Raw genomic sequence first — 22,757 nt, forward strand, 5'->3', positions numbered from 1 at the left:
GAAAGTGAATGATATTCATAGACACCATAGTCTCTTTCTCTAACGAACTCCTACTCAGCCTCTAAGGCCCCAAACAAATAGCCCCCATGTACAGACCACACTGTTCGCAATATACTATGCACATACAAAGCTACCGTGGCATTTAATACATTTAGATGTAGTTAGACATTCACTTACTTGTCTTTCTCTTAGTAAAATTGCCTTCACCAAGGACAAAGACCTTGGTCTTAATCACCAGCCTTTTATTGAATATACCATGAGCCACAGGCTGTGCTAAGGACTTTTCCTAGCTACATTCTCTCATAGCAATCCTGCAAGACAGATATTGTTGCTCATCTTACAGATAAGAAAGCTGAAATCCAGAGAGGTTAAGTCACTTGTCTAAAGTCACATGGCTGGCAAATGGTAGCATCTTTTTCCTACCCTGCATGCCCAAGTCAGCTCAGAATCCCTGACCCTGTAGCTATTCAACAAATGTTTGTTGTGTTCATTAAAAAAAAAAAAAAAAAAAAAAGGTCAGATCTGAGCATGGTAGGTGAGATGTGGGCTTTGAAGGACAGGCAGAGTTGAGTTAGGCTGAACTCCAGTACTAGTTAGAAAAGTACAATGTGTGTGTGTGTGTGTGTGTGTGTGTGTGTGTGTGTGTGTTAGAGAGAGAGAGAGAGAAACAGATATGTATCCATTGCCATTGAATTGACTCTATGGCTGACAGGAGAGTTCATATGAAGGAATAGCAGAAGAGAATACTGAAAAATAAGTTGGGAAAGGTAGGTTGATGCTAGATGGATAAAGGCCTAGACTGCCCAGCTAAAGAGGCTGAACTTGTCAGAACTTCAAGGACACAGCCATCTCTGAGACTCCAGCAGGTCTTCCAGATTCCCTGACCCAGTGAGCCACCTGGCACCACCTGACTTCTAACCTCACATCCATCTTCCTGCCTAAACACCCCAGCACCAGGGTCACCTCCCTGGGGCACACTGGAGGGCTGAGGGGGTGGCCCTGGGAGGATCAGGGAGGGGGCAGTGCTGAAGGTCAGTGAGGCAGGCACGCGCCCCTAACGGAGGTACTGGAGCAGCACCGCTGGGCACAGACACAGGCAAACACGTTTGAGCAAATTGGTACGCCATAAAAGTCTATTACAGCAAATCAAACAGCAGTCAGCATGACAGCCATTAGCTTGAAATGAATACACGGGGACTTAATGAGGTCTGTCGAGGCTGGCTTGGTGAATTAAGTTGCCAATTCTAGCAGGATTTCCCTTTTCTTTACGGACTTGAAAGCATCTACGCTGCCTCGTTAGGACTTCGACAAGTGAATTGCCGGGCCTTTCACCCTGATAAAATGGATAATTACATGGAGAACAGCTTAGTGAGGGGAGTGGGGTGGGCAGGAGGGGAACCAGAACAAACAAACCCAAACACACACCTGCCTGGCTTCTCCTGAGCTGGGGGCTGGACCCGGCAGAAGCTTTCAGAGGGAGTGGGGGCCCAGGAGAGGCAGGCAGCGGGGCAATGCCTGGTCTTGAACTGCCTCCCATTCCCTGCTGTTCCTGGCCTGAGGACTTGGGTCCAGGTGGGCCATGTCTCCAGGCAGCCATGGAGGGGTTGAAAGTTCACATCCAAGATGGGCTGCCCTCAGCACCTCTCAGAAAACCTCTAGTGGGATCCTCCAAGGCTCCCCAGGCCTGGCTGTTCTCAACATTACCAGAGGAATTTGTTAAAAATGCAGCTTCCTGGACTATCTCTCCCCAGCCTACTGATTCACAACTGCGCTTCCTAACCAGTCCCCCGGGAAATTCTGCTGGGGCATGTTTGGGACCCTCTGATTCATCACTTCCCCAACACGCAGTGCTAGACGGCTGGAGGGAAGTGGTCCTCCTACTTCTGCTTGCATAACTCCAGGGATGGGGAGCTCAGCACATTCTCAGCAAGGCAGGGGCACAGACTGTGTGTGCATGGGTGTGTGTGGGCAGTCTTATTATTAGGAAGCTCTTCCTTAGATAGACCTGGATTTGCCACCTTGTAACTTTCTCCCTGTGCCAGTCCCTGGGTTCTGCACACAATAGTCTCCATCATTATTAGGGCCCTAGATGGCTGAGATGGCCAAGAGAGGAATTGAATGGATGGAGGTGGCCACCAGAGCTTCTCCGCCATCCTGCAAAGAACGATAAGGTGCTGAAGGATGGGAAGGAGCTTCTCCTGCTGGGTTTTGTCCTCTCATCATGTGATGTCAGCCCTGGAAGGGGCTGGGTTCAACTCCCTAGTTTGAAAGCTGTAGGGCCTGAAGCCAGCAGACTAGAACCCAGGTGTCCTGACTCCAGTTTCTCTCTTCCCACGAAACAGCACAAGAGCAACCACTGCTTACCTCAGCCAGACTCTGCTGGAAACCCACCTCCTCCAGGAAGCCTGCTGAGATTTCTCTGATCACCCTGGCAGACCCTGGCATTCACACCTAACAGGGTCTGCAGTGCTCTCCCACCCCATTTCTCTGGCTTGCACCCTCACCCTGTTCACATTTGCAGGGTCCTTTGCTGCTGAATCACACCCTAAAGAGCAGGGGCCTGGGGTTTCCAGGGTGACCTGAATGCAAGCAGGAAACCTTGGGCTCATTTCCGGGCCAGGGACCAGTAGACTCTGGGCTGGTACTCCAGCTGCGGTCAGAGCCAGGCAGCTAGGTTCCAGCTCAGGTGACCATACCAGGCCAGGGCTGGTCAATGCCAAGATGCCTCAGATCAGGAGTGGCCAGGCTTCCGTCCAGCTGATATCACATCCCCACTGGCCACACTGAGCAGCCCCAAGCAGGGCATCGAGTATCAGGCCACTAAAGCAACCGGGGATGTTTACACATGAGCAAGTAAACCACATAGGCCTTCCTCCAAGGACGGTGTGTCCTTCGCAGCTGGCCCCTCTCAGGCTGCCCTCTCCTTGTCAGATGGGTATCAGGCAGGCCACTGTATCCACCTGTCCTTTGTTTTCATTAGATAAGGAGGGCTGTGGCACAGAGAGGTGAAGTGACATGCCCAAGCACACCCAGCAAGCTGGGAACAGAGCAGGGGCTGGACCCAGGGTCTCCTGCCTCTAGTTCTAACTCCTGTCATTCCACATTCCTGCGGCCTCCCAGGTCTCTGCACAACGACAGCCTGGCTCAGAGCCAAGCCCACAGCAGACATTCAATAAATATTTGTTAAATAAATGAATGAATGATTGAAGAGACTCTCTCCTTGGAGGTACAGGCCTTTGGAGAATCCCAGGGGATTCCAATAGGGCCGAGTGTTGGAAGTTACATCTCCTGAAGCAGGAGAGAGGAAAAGGCTGGCCCGCAGCCCAAGGGCGGGAGAGGAGGGACGTGACCCCTCGTCCCCTTGCCAGTGCAGCTCCCTGCTGCCCCATGAGAGGGAAGACAGAGGGCATCCATGCCTGCCAGAATGGCAGCTGAGCAATGGGTCCAAGGCTCATTAACTCTGAGCCATGCCCTTGGTTTCTGAGCCCAGGCCCAGAGTGCAGGCTGGCACGTAGAGACCCTTAATTAAATTAGGGAGACTTCCAAATGAGAGAGAGCAGGAGCCAAGCTGCAGTCCCTGGGCACACTGGCCACAGCTCAGGGCACCGCGCTTCCATGTTTAGGACTGCGGGCTCCCCAGTCCTCTCCCGCCCCAGGCAGGTAAAGGGCATGGCGCCTCTGCTGCATCCCCACCTGCACACGTGTCCTCTCTTCCATCTGGTGCCAGCACAGGACCCTTGGCTCACAGCTCAGTAACAGAGGCCAGGGAGTGGGGTGTATGAGCAAGACCTTGTCACCCTTGAGGCAGGCTAAGCCTGCCCTGGAAGCCAGGAGGCTCGAAGTTAAAGCTGTGTGACCTCGGGCAAGTCACTCTCCCATGCCCAGCCTCATCCATGAACTGACCATGATATTCTCTCAAGACTTTTTACTCCCTGATCATTCATTGGATCAAGGGGTTAGAACTCAAATGACATGGTGCCAACCTGTCTTTCCAGAGGGTTCTATCTCCCATTGTTCCCATCCCAACCCTTCACTGCCACCCCCAGCCCAAAACCCCAAAGGCAGGCCCAAGGGACACCCAGCGAGAAGCCCTTTACCCTCCTGCTTCAGAGTCTTTGAATCACTAACTGCCAGACCATAAGACTGCCATCAGCCACCCAGGCGAGGGGCCGCAAGCAGTGGGAACCCTGGTGCCATCAGGAGCTGGCAGCCAGCTTATTAACGAACCGTTTGTAATTCAATAATTTGCACTTCTCAATTACCAGCAATGGCTTGATTTTACATGCATGGACTCATGCAAACATACTCAGAGTACACAGTACAGGGGCCTGGGAGACCATGGTGGAGAGCGTGGGGCTAGGGAAAGCCCCTTCCTAGAACTGTATGCTCCCTGAGTCCTGGAGGGATCTGATTCTGGCCAAAGCAGGAAGGTCTGGTGTTAGGCCTGCCCACCCACCCTGCCCAAGGCCCATATTTGGATATGAGTGGAAGGAAAGAGGGTACAACACCCGCTTCTCCCAACTCTTGTTCCACCATTGACTCCAGCTGGAGGTGTGGGGCTCAGCCTCCAGCATGAGGCTCCCAACCTACCGGCCCAACTGCTCTTCCCAACCCCAGGCTGGGCCCTGACCCCCGGGGTACCAGCATGTTCACCAACCTGCTCAGAATTGGCACCTGGGCTGCGGTCTGGGCAGAAGAGCCAGAGCTGTTTTCCCCACCTGACTCTTCACCTACACCCTGGTGGTCTGGGGAGTAGCAGGTCTTCGATACCCCCAAGGGCGACCCTGGTGGCTCCTACCTCAGGGATGCGGACGCTGTAGGGCTGATTGTGAAATGTGGGTGCGTTGTCATTCACATCCCCGACCTGGATGTTCACCTTCCGTGTGATCACCTGGCAAGAGAAAGGCAGGCAATTAGCACTGCCACCTGACTCTGGTCTCTTCCACCCTAGGGGCCCAGAAATCCTGTGACCCCCAGGAACATGCCTCTAGGGTCCCAGGGGACACTCACCCCCTGGTGGTCGCTGACAGAGAACTCCACGGTGAACTCTGACTTGGTCTGAAAGAAAAGTGAGAGAGGGAGGGGTGCAGTTAGTCAGCGCTGAGGTCCTGGGTCCTGGGTCCTGGGCCCTAAATGGGGCGGGAGGGGCTCCAGGATTGCCCTAGGAGCTTGCCTGGAACCAGGCATCCAAAGGCTTCCCTAAAATACTAGCATTGCCCTTTGGGTTAAGGAAGCAGTGCGGAATATGGATCCTTGCTTTAAGAGAGCAATAAAAGACAGAAGTCAAGCATCCTGGGTGCTAGTCGTGGCCCTGCCTCTAGATGCTGTGTGACACTGAGCAAGTCACTACACACCTCTATGGTTCCTTCCTCAAACACAAGAAGAGGGTAAGGGTTGGGGATGTGTTCACACCTTTACCTTAACTTGCTAAGGGCTACCATGTCGTCAATTCCTGCTTCTCTGGATATTGGGGGAATATTTACTCGGGGTAGGGTAGACTTGTACCCTCCATGGGCCCCATTCTACAAGGGATGAACCCAGGGTCACTGTTCTTCTTGCCTCTCCAATGTAGCTGCTTGCTTGGAGACACCTCTAACTACCCATGCCAACCCTAAGTCCAGACACCAGCATTGGCCCTTGAAGAGGAATACCATTCAGGCAGAAAGATGCCACTTCGGCGTCAGAATGGAGTCTTAGAGGAAGACCCCAAAAGATGGTGGGCCATCCTTCCCCCAGAGTCTCCTCCTGTCCCCAGGAGAGAACTGGGGCAGGGGTATGGGCAAGTCATACCTCTCTGTCCAGTGGCTGCCGGAGCCACACCACGCCCGTGTCAGGCTCCACTGCAAAGAAGCGAGAGGCCTCCTCCCCAGACACGCCAAACACCAGGGGGTCATTGTCCATGTCTCGGGCCAGCAACTGGGTCACAGAAGAACCTGGAGAAGCCAAAAGAGAGAGCAGAGGGAAAATATGGGAGGTCAGGTTTATGCCTTCCTACCTTGCCCAGGTGGCTGAACTCTCAGCAGGGAGTGGCCGCTCAGCAACCCTCCAGCAGGCCACGGATCATCATAAGGCCCCAGCGCATCTGTGGGCTCTGACCCAGGTACCCCACCTCTGCCCTGGTCCACTTTTCACAGTGTGTCATGATGGTATCAGGGGACCATCACTCACATGTTCTGGGTGTGTAAAACACAGTTGTGACTTTGGCCTGCCCCACTTTCTCTGATTTTAATTTGAAGACCTCCTTCTCCAAGTGGCTCAGATGAGGACAGGCCCCCAATATTTCAAGGCCTATGTTCCAAGATGAGCACATAAGTCAGTGCCAGCCAATCAGAGCGTGCCATTTCCCTGGTCTTGATGATTGGTTCAGGGATGAGCATGTGACCCAAACTAGCCAATCAAAGCCAGCCCTGGGACTTTTGCTGGAACTACTGGGAGAGAGGAGCTCTCTTTCATAGGGGTTGCTCATTGGCACTGTGGGCAGCCATCTTTGGCACCACACAAGAAGAGCCTGAGAATGAAACACACAAGGAGGAAAATAGAGGTAGATGATGTATGGAGAGACAGATTCCTGATGGCTTTCTGAGGATCTGCCACCAGCTGTGCCTGATATTAGCTCCACCCTCTAGGACTTTCCAGCTATATGAGCTAATAATCACCCTTGCAACCTTTTCTTTGGCCTCAGTCAGTTTAGTTGGACTTCTGTCTTTTGCAAATGGAAGTGCCTTTCCTAATTCAGAATACTTTGCAAAATCTTTTGGCATTTATTCAAGAGTGACCAGGTGCTGGCCTTATGATGAGCACTGGAGTATGCAGAGGTTAAGAAGATGTAGCTCAGCCTCAAGGAACTCCAGTCTAGAACTAGGTGACAAGGTCTAGTTCCCATCCTCAAGAAGGGGATTGAGAGGCAGGTGTCATCCCTTACCAGAAAGCAAAGCCCTGGCCTGAGGGCGCCTAGGCTTCAGGATGCCTGGCCTATACCCTCCCTAAGAAGAAAAGGGCATCTTCTCCTGGGGCTCACAGCTCCCCTGTGTAACTTTCAGGTAGGGTCACCAACTGCCCTGCTTTGCCCAGGACTGAAGCATTTCCCAGCACATCTGCTAAAACCAGGAAGCCCCAGGCAAACTGGGATGGTTGGTCTCCTTAGCTCCAGGAGGTCCTTAAACTCACTGGAACGGTACACAAAATGTTGTGAGTGTACAGTGCGTCATTTTCCGAAGACAGTGTCTATAGTCTTCATCTGATTCTCAAAGGGGTGAGCAGATCGGAGCCATGACCTTAGGCAAATCACTTATTTCCAGGTTTCAGTTTCCCCTATAAAACAAGACAGACACCACCTGCCCCAAATACTGACTCTCACATTTACCAGATAGCTCTGAAAATCAAGCTAGATAGAAAGAAAGGATTCCAAATTCTTGGAATTTTATCTAGAAAAGAACTTCTAGAACAGTTCTAACATGATGACGCTAGCTAACATTTTTGAGCCCAAATCATAAGCCAGGCCTAAGCTGAGCTATTTCCACGCACTAATTCAGTCCATAATGCGATTCTCCCCATTTAATGGGTTAGGCAACAAAAAGTGATGAGGTGATTACCATGGCCTCACGGTCAGCAAATAGCAGAGCTGGAATCCACATCCCAGGCAGTTGGGGCTCAGAGTCTACATTTGTTTCCACAGCACAAACATCTCAACACTCAATATGTAAACTCAAGATTCAGGACTTCATGGACATGATCTATGAGATCCTAACAGGTAGCCCAAGATTTGGAAAATGAAGACATTGGGCATTCCCTGGGCTCTTACGATATGCCAGACACAAGGTCCATTCATGTGGATTCTCTCATTAAATCCTCCCAGCAAGTCTGTTTGGTAATTGTTATTCTACCCATTTTGCAGATTAGGAAGCTGAGGCTCAGAGAGGTGAAGCAGCTTCTCCAAGGTCAGGCAGCAGAACAGCATAGCAGGAAATGGCAGCATCCAAGGTGATGGGAGAAGGTGAGATGGAGGAGTAAAATCGTGGAACATCTTCAGAACCCAACCCTCCCATTTCAGAGTTGGAAAAGCTGAAGGCATTTAACAAGTTGTCCAAAGTACAATGGTAAGCCACAAAGGCAGGATTCAAACCCAGGTTTCCAAACTCCCAGATTCCCAGTTCATTGCTCTTTCTCGATAGTGTAAGAGGAAGTATGTGAAAGCCACAGATAAACCAAGCACATCTTTCCAAAGCATTTGCATTGCCTGATGACAAATAAGTGTTTTATACTAAAACAAATGGGAAGACACTGGGGGCAGTATTTGATTGATTAATTAATTAATTTTTTTTGGAGACAAGGTCTCGCTCTGTTACCCGGGCTGGAGTGCAAGTGCACGATCTCGGCTCACTGCAACCTCCACCTCCCGGGTCCAAGTGATTCTTCTGCCTCAGCCTCCCCAGTAGCTGGGATTACAGGCATCTGCCACCATGCCCAGCTAATTTTTTGTAGTTTTAGTAGAGATGGGGTTGCACCACGTTGGCCAGCCTGATATTGAACTCCTGACCTCAAGTGATCTGCCCACCTTGGCCTATCAAAGTGCTGGGATTATACGTGCGAGTCACCGTGCTCGGCCTAATTTATTTATGTTTAATTTATTTGTAAAGATATAACCTAAAGCCGTAAATGAGTTTCCAGCCTCCCCTGACTTCTAGGAGTATACACTTCCTTTCCATTGCTCTCAGATATTCTCTAGTGGCAAAGTTTGAGAAATACTGAGTTACTTCCCAAAGGCTTGGGCAGATTCCAGATGGGGAAACTGAGGCCCATAAGCGCCTTACTTGTCCAGGTGCAACAATGAGTCCACGGCAGCCTGCAGTCCACTGGACCGCAGTCCTCACCTGCTGTACCTCAGGGCCCAGCCCAGGTGGGGGATCTGGGGCCAAGCTCCCAGCTGGCCAAGGGGATTCTGGGAAGACCATCCTGGCCTTCCAACCAAGGTTGCACGACTGGGTTCAATATCCCAAATGGCTCTCTCAGGTCTGACGCTCAGGTCCTCCCAAGAAGTGGGGCGCTGGGCAGGACAGGGATGGGGCCATCAGCTGCTGTCACCCACCCTGTAATTTCCTGGACTTTTATCCATTTTCCCCTCAATTATGTGCTGCTCAAAATGGTCCTTTTCAGCTTCCTCACGGGTTCTTGCCTGCTCATGCCTTCTTTGTGTCCCAGGTAATTGCTAGTGACCTTTTCTAAGTGTACTAATTAAAGGTGCCGATTTAATATTATATTTAAGACAAGACGCCCCGCAATTTTCCAGCTGGGCACATACTCCCCCGCCCAGTGCTGCTCTGCCTCTCTACAGAAGCTGGGCCCAGCCCTGGCTTCTCCAGGAAGCAGGGCTTGTTTCTCCACTAGGGGAGGTTTCCAGCAACCTCTGGTTGTGCTATTCCTACAAGAGTGAGGCCAATCTCTGGGGTTCAGCTCCAGCCCAGTGCTCTTAGTTATAGCCATGCAGGAGAATCATCTCTGGCTGGGGGACCCTGGGGTACACATGCCACACAGGTTTGCTTCCCACCTGAGAAACAGAATATACCTTGCATCTCAGGGCTGGAGAATACCTGGAGTTCCTTTTGTACAAATTTGTGGTAAAACACATATCACATGAAATTTACCACTTCAACCATTTAAAGTACACAATTCAGTGGCATTTGGTACATTCATGATGCTGTGCAACCATCACCACTAATTCCACAAGATTTTCATCATCTCCAAAGGAAACCTCATGCCCACGAACCAGTCACTCCCCATGACTCCCTTCCCCAGCCCCTGGCAACCACGAATCCACTTTCTGTTTCTATGGATTCGACTATCCTAGGATTTTATATGAATGAAACAACACAATATCTGGCCTTTTGTGTCTGATCTCTTTCACTTAGCTAAATGTTTTCATGGTTCATCCATGTTGCAGCATGTATCAGTACTTCACTCCTTTTTAACAGCTGAATAATATTCCATTGTGTGAATGTAACACATTTTGTTCATTCATTGATCAGTTCACAGCTATTTGTGTTGTTCCCACCTGTTGGCTATTGGGAATAATGCCGCCATGAACATTTATGTGCAAGTTTTTCTTTGAACATCTGTTTTTAATTATTTTGGATGTATACTTAGGAGCACAATTGCTGGAACATATAGTGATTCTATGTTTAAGTTAATGAGGAACTGCCAAAGTATTCTCCATAGTGGCTGTATTATTTTACATTCTCATCAGCAATGGATGAGACCTGGTGTTTTTTCAGTGGTAAGGAGGATACCCTGCTATTCACAGGGGCTGGAACGCCCTCTTATGATAGAGAGATGGGAGCTGGCTGGGTCTCCGCAACAGATGCTATTGGTACCCTGCCCTCTATCCCTCAGCACACACATTTCCACACACACCAGCCTGACTGCTAACTGCCAGCACCTGTGAGTGTTCACCCAAGGGGTTCTGGCCATCAGAGACTGCTCCTCCTAAATACAGCACGTCCGGGAAGTGCTGGGAATGGATGCCCCCGTAGCAGAGCTCACCGAGTGATTGTGGAAGATGATAGATAAGGATGACCTTGTCTACCATGATTAGAGCTCAAAAATGTTAGCTATCATCTTCATGTTAGAACCCTCCTAAAAGTTCACTTACAAAAGCTGCTTAGTCTTCTTTTCTAGATAAAATTCCAAGAATTTGGAATCCTTCCTTTCTGGTGGGGTTTTCAGAGCTCTGTGGATAAGGTAGGTAAACAGCCCAGCTCCAGCACCTCTCAAGGGCATAACTCAGCGGTCCGTGTTCTACACTGGCAACTTGGTTGACAATAACACATCTTTAGGGCTTCCTTCCCTTCCTGTCTCACTTCCTCACTCCCTACTTGTGTTTCCTGGAACCTCCTCCCCAGTAAGCTTCTTGCACTTAAGTCCTCATTACAAGGTCTATTTCTGGGGAAGCCCAAACTTCCAATGCATGTTTAAGACCATGCATTGGAACTACTGTACAGCTTTACAATGCAAATTCTCAGGCCTTCTTGACTGGGTTGGCTAGTGGGAAGCCCAGAGTGTAAACTTTTCAACAGCAGCCCCTACTCTCCCTGTAGGAGACACTCACACACAGCCAGGTTAGAAGTCCTGTGGCTGGTTTATAGCAGAATGATATTCGAATATTTAACAACAGGCACAGTACAGACATCAACCAATCAGGAAAAAACACTGGCCATAAACACCCAGACCAGTAAGTACTGCCTGTAAGTCAGCCTGGTTTATGGCTCCCATTTTAGATGCAGAGAAAAGCTCCACCCATCCCAGGATGATTGAAAGGCCCAGTCTTACGGCTCCTGGCTCAATCAGTGCGGCAGAGGATTCTATGCACCTGGCCTCTCCTACCCTCACGGGGAAGGGGCATCCAGCTAGGCTAGCCCCTCCACTCTGTGCCACCCAAACCATGCCCAGCCTAACCTCATGGGTGGAAAGTGGAACATTCAAGAACTTAATCACTATGCATATATGTTCATGCCAGCATTCTTTGCAATAGCCAAGAAGGGGGAAGCGATCCAAGTATCTGTCCACAGATGAATGGATAACCAAAACGTGGTAGATACAGCAAATGGAATACTATTCAGACTTAAAAAGAAAGGAAATTCTGACACATGCTACAATATGGATAAACCCTGAGGACATTACGCTTAGTAAAATAAGCCAGTCCCAGAAAGACAAATAGAGTATGGTATGACCCCCCTGATATAAGGTACCTAGAGTAATCCAATTCAGAGACAGGAAGTAGAATGGTGGGTGCCAGGGGTCGGGAAGGGCAGAATGGAGAACTATTGTTCAATGGCTACAGCTGCAGTTTTCAACAGAAAAAGAGTTCTGGAGGTCGGTTATGCAACAGTATCAATGTGCTTAACGCTACTAAACTATACACTTAAAAATGGCTAAGATGGCAAATTTTATGTTATGTATATTTTACTATAATTAAATAAAAAAAAAAAAACACCTTAAATCGACCATGTCTAAGGCACTAGTGATCTGGCCCAAGATAACATCTGTCACTACATCTCACAGCCTCACTGAGCTGAGCCCCATCTGGCCCCACAGACCTTCTTTCTGTTCCTGAATAGGACGAGTTGGCGGCTGCCTCGGGACCCTTGCCCTGATGTGCCTTTGGCTGGGAAGGTTCCTACCCTAGGTCACTCCACCTCCATGGCAGCTTCCTCATTATTCACCTCTCAGATCGTGAGTTAGCACCTTGGGGAAGCCTTCCTCAAATTCTCAATCAGCAGAGTCTAGCTAAAGAGACGCCTGGTCACTCGTGTCCCAAGACTCCAAGTTATTATCTTCACAATCCTCTCTCTCTGAAAGGATCTGCTTATTCACTAGACTTGCTGACCACCTACCCCAACCCCCTGCCCATCACACAGCACATTCAGCCTGACCTGCCGTATTCCTTGTCATATCCCTAAGCCTAACACGGGGATTGGCGTCCTGGAGGCACTGAGTAAATAGCCATTGGGTAAATAAATGAATCCTGCTAACAACTGCCCAGAGGTGTTAGGAAAAGACAGCCCCCCAAAGTCATGAAGGTCTATGAGCCACGACAGTAGGAGAGAGTATAGCAACTTAATTCTTAATTGTGTGCACAAATGGACAGGGGAAAGGATAGCTGATCAAAACCTAGTAACACCCAAATCAGTAGCGCTTGGCTTTGGGCCAGGCAGGAATCACAGCTGTGCAATGACTGGGGGTCCAGTCTCTGAGGAACCGGCCCTGTACCCCATCGTGGGGGCTATGTACCCCATCTTGAGAGCTGAGTACCCTGTCCCAGGATGTACCCAACCTGGGAGGCCAGGTGCCCTGGTGGAGGTAGGAATCTGCCCAGCAGACTGCTAAGGCCCCTTGGGAGTTGCAAAGCTGGTGGCACATCCTCCACCGTGGCCTCAGCCCTCAGCAGTAGTCCACATCTGCCTTCCAGGCAAGGGGCGGACAATCACAGCCTCCCCTGAGGCCCCGCTGGGCCCATGCTGATCGCTGAGATGACTGTTATTACTATTATTGTTGTTATTTGCACTGAGGGGCAAGGGCTGGGATTGGGCATTGTTGTCACACGGTTTCTGGAAAGCGGTGCCTGCTAGATGAGGGGCGGGCCAGAAACTGGCAGGGCAGCGCAGGCTACAGGGCTTTTTATTTTCTCTAGATGAGAGAAGGATGAAAGCAAGATTTGTTTCCAAAACACGGAGAGAGTGAATAAGCGGTGTGGTGCAAGAACATGCCCTGCTCCCTTCTTGCAGCAGCGTCTCCTTAAAGCACACCTTCCACTGTGCCACACTCTGCTCAAACACCTGCCTAGTTCCCAGAGAATGCAAACGAATTCCTTACCATGATGTCTAGTGCTTCCCAATGCATCCTTGACCTCCCTGGCCATGCACATTTCCCTCTGCACCCCTGGGCCCGGCCTTCCACACTGCTGTCACCCGAAAGCATATCAGGCACCTGCATGGATTCATTGTTTGTACCTCCGCACAGCAGGCAAGAGGCCATCACCCCTTGAAGGTAGAAGTTGATGTTCTGGGACACGCTTGGCAAATCTTCCTTCTCGTCTTCCCCATCCCTTATGGTTAACTACTGCTCTTCTAGGGCCAGGGAGCTAGCCAGTCCCAGCTCTTGCCACACAGACCTTACTAATCAATCACAGCACCTTTTCCCATTGAATCGCATTCAACTTCAGAATCCTTCACAACGCAGGGTTCCATGCAGTCACCATAATCAATCCTAAAAGGCACAAGAAAGCAAGGCTTTTGCAACCTGTGACCTAAAAGGACTTCACACCAGCTGTGATCTACTGTCTTTCCCCATCTAGGGGCGAAGGACCCAGCAGTCTGCCCCTGCCAGGCTCACGGTTGTTAGAGAGACAGAACCAGCCTTGGTGTCTCCAGGCTAGCTCAGAAACAGGGACTAGTTATGACTGAAGTGAGAACCAAACAGACAAAGCCCCCTTCTCATTTTGCAGAGAGGGAAGCAAGGGTCCTGGCCAGGAGAGGGCTGCCTGGGATAGAGCTGCGCATGCGTGAGTAGCTAAGTCAAGGAGCTGCAGACAGCAGGCCCCCAGCCTCAAATTCCAAGTCCATGGGTATGGCCAGGGTTTTCTGAGAATAACTACTCCTCACTCCAACCATCCCACCATGGCCATCAAGCCTGCTGCACACCCCACCCGCAAGAAGGGAAACCCACCCTCCTCCTCCTGGCTGGCCTGGGTCCCTGCCAGGGCCAGGGGCTCCTGCCCTCCCCCTCTCCCTGGGATGGGCTCCCCAGAGCCTGAGCTGGCCTTGGAGCCTGCCGTCTCATTTGTCTGTCCTCTGGGATCAGACAGGCCAGTGAAGTGCCTTGATTCCTGGGGATAATCTCATTTGTCTTAGGTCCCCCTCCTACCCTCCTGCCTCCAGTCTCTCAAATCCCCTGGGTCCTGAACTTGGTTTGACCTCAGAGGAGTTCTTTTCTTCTTCTTAGGTTCTACCAATATCCCCATCTGGGGGAAGTCAGAGGGAGTAGAGCGAGCTCTGACACTGGCCGGCTCTCTCCTGAGAGGCAGGCGGCCTCCAGGCGCATCCTCCACTGACCCATGCCCTCACTGTCATCAGAAAACCCTTGCCCTGAGTCAAAGGAACCATCTCTGCCTTCAAAGCCCACAGGCCATCTTCACTCCTGTGCTCCCCTGCAACTCTGTCCACTTGGAGTGGACGGCATGAACTGTCTGGGGGAGAGGAAACCAGCATTCCATTTCCTGGGCATGACTGTTTGCCAGGTACCACACTCAATGGTTTTCATTCATTCACTCTATCACTTATTTTCTCCTAATGGCCCTACACAGAGGGTCAGCATCCCTTTTATACAGGTAAGAAAACTGAGGCTCAGGCCAGGTGCAGTGCCTCACACCTTGTAATCCCAGCACTTTGGGAGACCAAGGTGGGTGGATCACTTCAGGTCAGGAGTTCAAGACCAGCCTGGCCAACATGGTGAAACCCCGTCTCTACTAAAAATACAAAAGTTAGCTGGTGGCGGTGGGGGGCAGTAGTGGCACACACCTGTAATCCCAGCTACTCAGGAGGCTGAGGCAGGAGAATTGCTAGAGCCCAGGAGGCAGAGGTCACAGTGAGCCAAGATCATGCCACTGTACTCCAGCCTGGATGACAGAGCGAGACTCTGTCCCCAAACAAAACAAATCAAAACAACACACACACACACATACACACACACACACACAAACAACAAAAAAAAAAGAAAGAAAGAAAGAAAAAAAAAGAAAACTGAGGCTCAGAGGGGTAAAGTGACCTACCCAAGGTCACCCAGCCGGAAGTCCAATCCAAGTCTTTCTCATTCCATGACCCTTGTGGCTTTTATCACAAAGCCTTTTATCCAAATCCAAAACTCAGCCCCTGAATACAACCTTCTTCTCACCCCAAAGCAACTAACCCCATGGGGGCTGCCTCCAGGTGGACCCTGGTCTGAAGGTGAGCAGCTCTGAGGCAGAGACTTGGTGGGGGTGGGCTCCCCGCTAGCACCCTGGCTTTCCACAGTCTACCTATCACTACCAGCAAGATGGCCATTCCCTCCTGAGAGTCAGAGAAGGGGCCGCGGGCTCACCTGGCCACACAGGTGTCTGGATGGATGGGGACAGGCTAATCCAGGGAAGGAGGAGGCATTAAACAGAGCCAGATGACACAAACTCAGAGGCTTTGGTGGCAGGGAAGAGAAGGAGTAAGTGAAGTACACACACGCACACATATTTTTAAAAAGTATTTATTTTATTGATACATAATGTTTGTACATATTTATGGAGTACCTGTGATATTTTGATACATACAGAATGTGTAATGATAGAATCGCAGGATTTAGAATATCCATCACCTCAAACACTTATCATTTCTTTGTGTTGAGAACACTTCAGATCTTCTCTTCTAGCTCTTTTAAAATATACAATAAATTATTGCTAACTATAGCCACCCTATTGTGCTACACAATACTAGATTTTTTTTTTTTTGAGATGGAGTCTTGCTGTGTCACCCAGGCTGAAGGGCAGTGGCACTATCTCGACTCACTGCAACCTCTGCCTCCCAGGTTCAAGCGATTCTCCTGCCTCAGCCTCCCGAGTAGCTAGGACTACAGGTGGGTGCCACCATGCCTGGCTATTTTTTGTTTGTTTGTTTGTTTTTGAGACAGAATTTCATTCTTGTTGCCCAGGCTGGAGTGCAATGATGTGATCTCGGCTCACTGCAACCTCTGCCTCATGGGTTCAAGCAATTCTCCTGCCTCAGTCCCCTAAGTAGCTGGGATTACAGGCATGCGCCACCACACCTGGCTAATTTTGTATTTTTAGTAGAGACAGGATTTCTCCATGTTGGTAAGACTGATCTCCAACTCCGTACCCCAAGTGATCCACCCACCTCGGCCTCCCAAAATGTTGGGATTACAGGCTTGAGCCACGGCGCCTGGCCGAATTTTACTCTTGTTGCTCAGGCTGGAGTGCAATGGCGTGATATCAGCTCACTGCAACCTCTACCTCGTTAGGTTCAAGCAATTCTCTTGCCTCAGCCTCGCAGGTAACTGGGATTACAGGTATGTGCCACCACGCCTGGCTAATTTTTGTATTTTTAGTAGACAGGGTTTCACCACGTTGGTCAGGCTGGTCTTGAACTCCCGACCTCAGGTGATCCACCCGCCTTGGCCTCCCAAAATACTGGGATTACAGGCACGAGCCATGGAACCTGGCCTAGTTTTTGTATTTTTAGTAGAGACGGGGTTTTGCCATGTTGGTCAGGTTGATCTCGAACTCCTGACCTCAGGCGATCTGCCTGCCTCGGCCTCCCAAAGTGCTGGGATTACAGGCGTGAGCTAGTTATATTTTTTTACTCATTAACCATCCCTTCTTTCCCTCTCTCCCCAGCCTCTGATAACCATCATTCCACGCTCTACTTCCATGAGATCCACTTTTTAAGCTCCTACATATGACTGAGAACATGCGATATTTGTCTTTCTGTGCCTAGCTTATTTCACTTAACATGATGATCTTCAGTTCCATCTATGTGGCTGCAAATGATAGGATTTCCTTTTTACAGCTGCATAGTATTCCATTGTGTACATATACCACATTTCTTTATCCATTTATCATTGATGGACACTTAGGTTGATTCCATATCTTGTGTCCATTCCATATCTTGGCTATTGCAAATAGTGCTGCAATAAGCATGGGAGGCAGCTATCCCTTTGCTATCCTGATTTCCTTCCCTTCACACACACATTTTAAAAAAATTAATATGCCCAAGAGGAAAGATCAGACATTGTATACCAATACTTCAGGGACCTGGCTCTGACTCTTAGAAACCCAGAGCTCCTCTGCCTCTGACATAGCAAATAAGGACCATCATTTGCTGAGGGCTGCGAGGCCCAGTCGTAGGCAACTACGTGCTCTATTCCCCTACAACCCAGTGCATCACAGAGAGGTCAACTTACTTGCCTAAAGTCACACAGCTAGCATAATCAGAGCTAGGATTGCTCAGTGACCCTCCTGTTGACATCCTCCAGGTGCCTGGGCACCTGTTGTCCCTGGCACTGCTCCAGGCACTGATGATACAACGAACACTGCAGCCAGAAGCACCTGCCCTCCTGCAGCTGACGGTTCAGCAGGCAGACCTACAAATTCACCACACTGCACACTCCTCCTGGCCTTTCCCCGGCACACTGCGGAAGTTCAGGACGGGCTGGGGGCTGTTTGCAGACTGTAGACATGAAGAACTGCATCCCTGCCCTTCACCTGGCCCCGAACGTGACCCTTAGGACGAGCATTCCAGGGAGTCCAAGGACAGGGGTTGGGGACTTGGGACACAGGCTCAAAGGGCACAGAAGAAGCTGTGGGAGCAAGGCAGCCTTACAGAAGTCTCTACCTTTAAGACTGACAGAATCAGCCAGGCCTAGAATTGATGTGGCTGGCCCTGGTTCACACTCAGCCAAGACTAGCTGTGTGACCACGGGCAAATTACTGCTGTCTCTGAGCTTCTCCTTCCCCACTGACACCACGAAGGGGCTGGCATCAATGGCCAAAGTACAGAGGTCCATGAGGAGAACTGAAAACCATCGTGGCAAATGGGTCAAGGTTCACGTGCCCACCCCAACCTCCAGGTTACAGTTTCATGGGCATCATGCTGAGGAGTGTGAGGTTGCATCTGAGGTCAGCAGGAAGGAGCGTGTGATTGGTCAGTGACACACGATGCACACAGGGGAGGGAGTAGCTCTACTTGGCTGAATATTTGTATTCTTGATATGGCCAACAAGCTCCTTTTCCAAAGGAGAAAATAGGGCTGAGTGGCCTGGTGACAAGTCCACAGTCACCCCGCTCAACAGCTAGCAGGTGGCGGAGCTGCCACTCAAATTGGTCCCTGGACTCCCCATACGCTGTTCTTTCCACCACACCACATTAAGGTCCCTTCCAGTTTAAATATCTACGATATTACAGCCCTGTTTTCCACATACTGTGTACAAGGAAGACGCTCCGCAGCAGAGGATACACAGGCAGAGAAGACCCAGCCCGGCTCCCAAGGGTTTACAATCTGGTTTGGACACTTGGGGAATGAACTACCACAGAGCCAGCAGCCAGGGTCCGCGGCAGACTGGATATATTTTTTCTGCCCAGAAATAGCAGCCTGAGCATGAAACGGCCATGAATAAAGGAGCCCTGGGATGTTCTGTTTGACCTTTCTGAGTCCTTGTGGCAGCTCCCAGGCCCATGAGGGTTGAAGTCTTGTCTCAGGGCTTGGAGAGCCAAGAGGTAGTTACCAGATTTAATAACAGTGATAATAGTAGGGTGGGTTTTTTTTTTTCCCCTCTCCTGAAACTTTTCAATTCATTGAATTGTTCAATTAACTTTACAAAAGGAAATGTGGAAAAATGACGGCAAATTGAACTTGACATTATCATTAAAATAAACAGAGCACTGCAGGCCATTAAAGGCTCACAAGGAGATTATCCAAACACTCGCAGGCACATGCTGGTTCCTTCCTGCTCAGAAGTGACCCTGATGTCTTCTCCTTCCCTGCTGCAGGGAAAGTCACCAGTCACCCTCCCCACAGCTCAAGAACGACGCTGCACTCGTGAACCCCTCACAGTCCCCTGAATGTGACTGTGGGGGAACAGCAGTGGCCTGGCTGGAGGACGACTCTCCACTACGAGGCTGCCATCTCCGGGGCATCCCGTCCATCTTGGGCCTCTGTCCCAGCGCAACAAAGGGTCATTTCAGCCCTGGCTGCACCTTAGGATCACCTGTAGCCCTTTTGACATCCCAGCTGTCCATCTGTACCCCAGAGCACATACATCAGGATCTCCAGGGAGGGACCCAAGCATCAGGATTTAAGAACAAACTGAACCACTCAAGTGATTTCAATGGGCTGTGGAGCTGATATCCAGAGTCTTGATGATTTCTGAGGTTCCTTCAATCTTCAGGACATATCTGAGACACTGTGATGGAGGAAAACCTAGAGGTCAGCAGTTCCCACACTTGTCAGCACACTGGAATCACCTGGAGCTTTCGAGCAATACTGGTGTCTGCATCCCACACTCCCATCATTGTGATTAGCTGGCCTTGGGTCCAACTCGGGCTTTGGAAAGTTCTAAATTGCCAGGTGATGTACTGGGCAGGCAAGAATGGGAATCACTCCTCCAGGGAGGCCAGCTTCCCTGAGCCTCTTCCAGTTCTCCATGTGTTCACCCGTGTGGAACCCAGCTACAGTGGGGGCCCCCCAGGCACATTCAGCTTAGACCAATCCACAGGTGGAGAAAAAAAAAATGTTTTCCTTTGTCACCCCTTACCATGTTCAAATTTTTCCAAATCTCAATATTAAAAAGATGTTAATTCATGACTTTGGGGCTATGCATCTCGACCTGATTTCATATTAGCATCACCTGGAGAGCTTCTAAAACTAAGGCTGCCCAGGCCCCACCCACTAAGGATTCTGTCTTCATTAACTGGTCTAGTGCAGGACCCAGACAGCAGTATTCGGATATAAATCCTCAAGTGATTCCCATGTACAGCCAAGTTAAGAACCACTGGGTTAGAGCAGTGATTCTCAAATTTGAGTGTTCATCAAAACTACCACGAGAGCTGTTAGAAACAGATTTACGGGCCCCCCCCAGACTTTCAGGTTCTGAATACGCATTGTTAACAAGCTCCCAATTGCCACTAATGCTGCCTGAGACCACATTTTTGAGAACCCCTAAGTTAGAGTTTCCATGAGTCCAGGTCCTAGAAATTTAAGATTCTTCTTTTCTTTTTTGTTTTTTCAAAAACTCTGTCACCTGGGCTGATGCATTGCCACAATCATAACTCCTGGACTCAAGCGATCCTCCTGCCTCAGCCTCCCAAGTAGCTAGGACTATAAGTGCGCCACCACACCTGGCTAATTTTAAGTTCTTTTTTTTATAGAGATGAGGTCTTGTTGTGTTGCCCAGGGTGGGTTCAAACTTCTGGGCTCAAGTAATCCTCCCACCCCAGCCTCCCAAAGGGCTGGGATTATAGGCGTGAGCCACCGTGCCCAGCTTAAGATTCTTTTCTAAAATAATTTGACTCTGGGGAATTTGGGACTCAAGGCCTGATTTCAAAATTCCATCACCTCCTGTGCCCCTGCTGTCCACCCCTTAGCCACAGACCCAACCCGGCTTGTCTTTGCCTTTCAATAGCAGGAAAAGAAATGAAGAAAGGTACAATCATAAAAGCAGGTGAGCAAGACACCCTCCCCTCAGCTCAGCTCTCCTCCCACCCTCCCGCAGCAAAGGAGGTCAGAAAAGTCCCTCCAGAAATCACTTCCTCTTTGAGGAGACTCATAATTACCCACAATGATCACAGCACCATTCATTTTGCCCTAAAATTAATACATCATGTTAAGAATGATATCACACTAATTTATCACAAGATTTATGAAACTTGCACTTTTTCTAATGAGATTTATGCAAATGCCGCTCTTGCCTCTGTTTGTGTTTTTAAAAGTTTTGACAGGGAAGTGGGGGTCCAGCCCAGTTGGCAGAGGCCCTGCCCCCACTCAGGGGCAGGGCCAGGGGCTCCATGGCGGTTCCCACCCTCGGAAGGCTCCAGGTGAGCAAGGTCTTCAGCCTTTTCACTGGGCTCATTCTCCATTCCCCTCTCTCCAGATACACACCCTTTATTCATCTGCAGCAGGATCCTCTCATGGGGCTCACCTGCCATCAGGTGGGCAGGCAGTTACAGGGGGCAGGGTTGAGTCTCTCTCATCCTATCAGAGGCCTTCCAGGTGCTCAGTCTCTGAGATCAACTGCAGGGTGTTGGGGAGGGAGTAGCATGACCAGCTAGACAGGGTGGAAACTAGCGTGAGGCAAGCCAGGCACCCAGGAGGCACTCACGCTCAGGTCCTGCCCCTGTACTTGCACAAGTCTGAGAATGTCTCCTGAATTTCTGTGCCCTGGGGGTCGTCTTGCTTCACCATAGTCCCGGCCTTGCCATTATTTATTGAGCATCTACTGTATGGGAGACACTCTGTTAAGCACTTTGCACACATAACCTTACTCGATATTTACCTCTAACGTGTGAGGAAGGTATTCCCGCACTCCAATGAGTGGACTGAGTCTCAGAGAGGTTTAGCAACTTGCTGAAGATCACACAGCTAGGAAGAGGTAGAGCCAGGATCTAAGATCCAGGACTGCCTGACCCCAAAGACAATGTTCTTATCCAGTACCAGCCCCAAATGATTCACAGAAGGCCTTCCCTCTGCTGGGGTCACATCCTACACACCCAGTTATCCAGAATATAGATGAAAAGCAGGAGATTAGCCCCAAACGTCTTTAAGCAGGTAAAAGCCATGGAACAAAATACATGCACTAAATTTCAAGCTTATTACGGAAAAGAGAGATAGGTCCGGGTCCTCACTCAGAGCCTGCTGACTTGTACTTTACACACAGTTATGATGAGCTTGGCACTTTGCTGCTTGCGATTCATGGTAATCCCAAGCAGGTGCATGGACAATAATAGGAAGCAAACAAACAACAGCTTCTGCCACTCACAAAAGGGAAAGGCAAAAAATTCTCTGAAAAGTAAAAACTGAAATAATTTGAGTCCCTTCCCTAGCTCTTGTAAATGGCAAAGCATCATCACAGATTGCTATTCATGGTGATGTGTTCAACCACAGGCCAAGGAAATGCTGAATGATGAGTCATCCTATGTAAGAAGGCAGGTAGGTATATAAGAGACCTTATGAATATTCTATGCAAGCTATTATAATTCAAAAAAAGGATTTTGTGTTTAAAGGAATACTTCCCAAAGTGTATTTCGCGAATCATTAATTCCCTGGCAGGCTAATGGGTGCTCCATGAAAAAACGTTCCTTGGTCCAAAAGGTCTAGGGAACACTGCATTAGAAAAAAAATTTGAACAGGTTTCTTTCCTGCAGGATCTCTCAGAGCCTTTATTACACTAACGTGTGCTGTGAAGCTCCACAAGGTGGTAAAGAAAATACAGCCTTCCCCAAATCTATTTGTTCAGGAAGCCCTTTATTCCGAGAGCAACTCAAAGGACGCCAGTGGAATGGGAAATAATAACTGGGGAAATGCTGGGCCAGGGGCTTTTCTGGCTGTTCTTACCTCAGGCACGTCTCTTCTTGGGGTGGGTAGATGGATGGATGGATGGATGGACAGATGGACAGATGAGCAAATGAGTAAAGGAAAAAAACAAGCTGTTCTCATGAGAATCTCTGTCGTGGA

General features: G+C 49.7%; 2 protein-coding genes across 5 annotated transcripts in view; one reads left to right on the plus strand and one right to left on the minus strand.

Moving 5' to 3' along the window:
- Positions 1–22,757, plus strand: part of PCBD1 (pterin-4 alpha-carbinolamine dehydratase 1) — a 1,172,580-nt gene that overhangs the window by 518,594 nt on the left and 631,229 nt on the right. The window lies entirely within an intron of this gene.
- The window catches only part of LOC126962500 (cadherin-23-like), a 340,014-nt gene that overhangs the window by 219,858 nt on the left and 97,399 nt on the right, over positions 1–22,757 (minus strand). The window contains 3 exon segments of the mRNA XM_050803593.1: positions 4,799–4,891; positions 5,011–5,058; positions 5,791–5,933. Coding sequence (XP_050659550.1) covers positions 4,799–4,891; positions 5,011–5,058; positions 5,791–5,933 — 284 coding nt within the window.

Source organism: Macaca thibetana, chromosome 9, assembly GCF_024542745.1.
Source record: "Macaca thibetana thibetana isolate TM-01 chromosome 9, ASM2454274v1, whole genome shotgun sequence".
NCBI classification, from domain to species: domain Eukaryota; kingdom Metazoa; phylum Chordata; class Mammalia; order Primates; family Cercopithecidae; genus Macaca; species Macaca thibetana.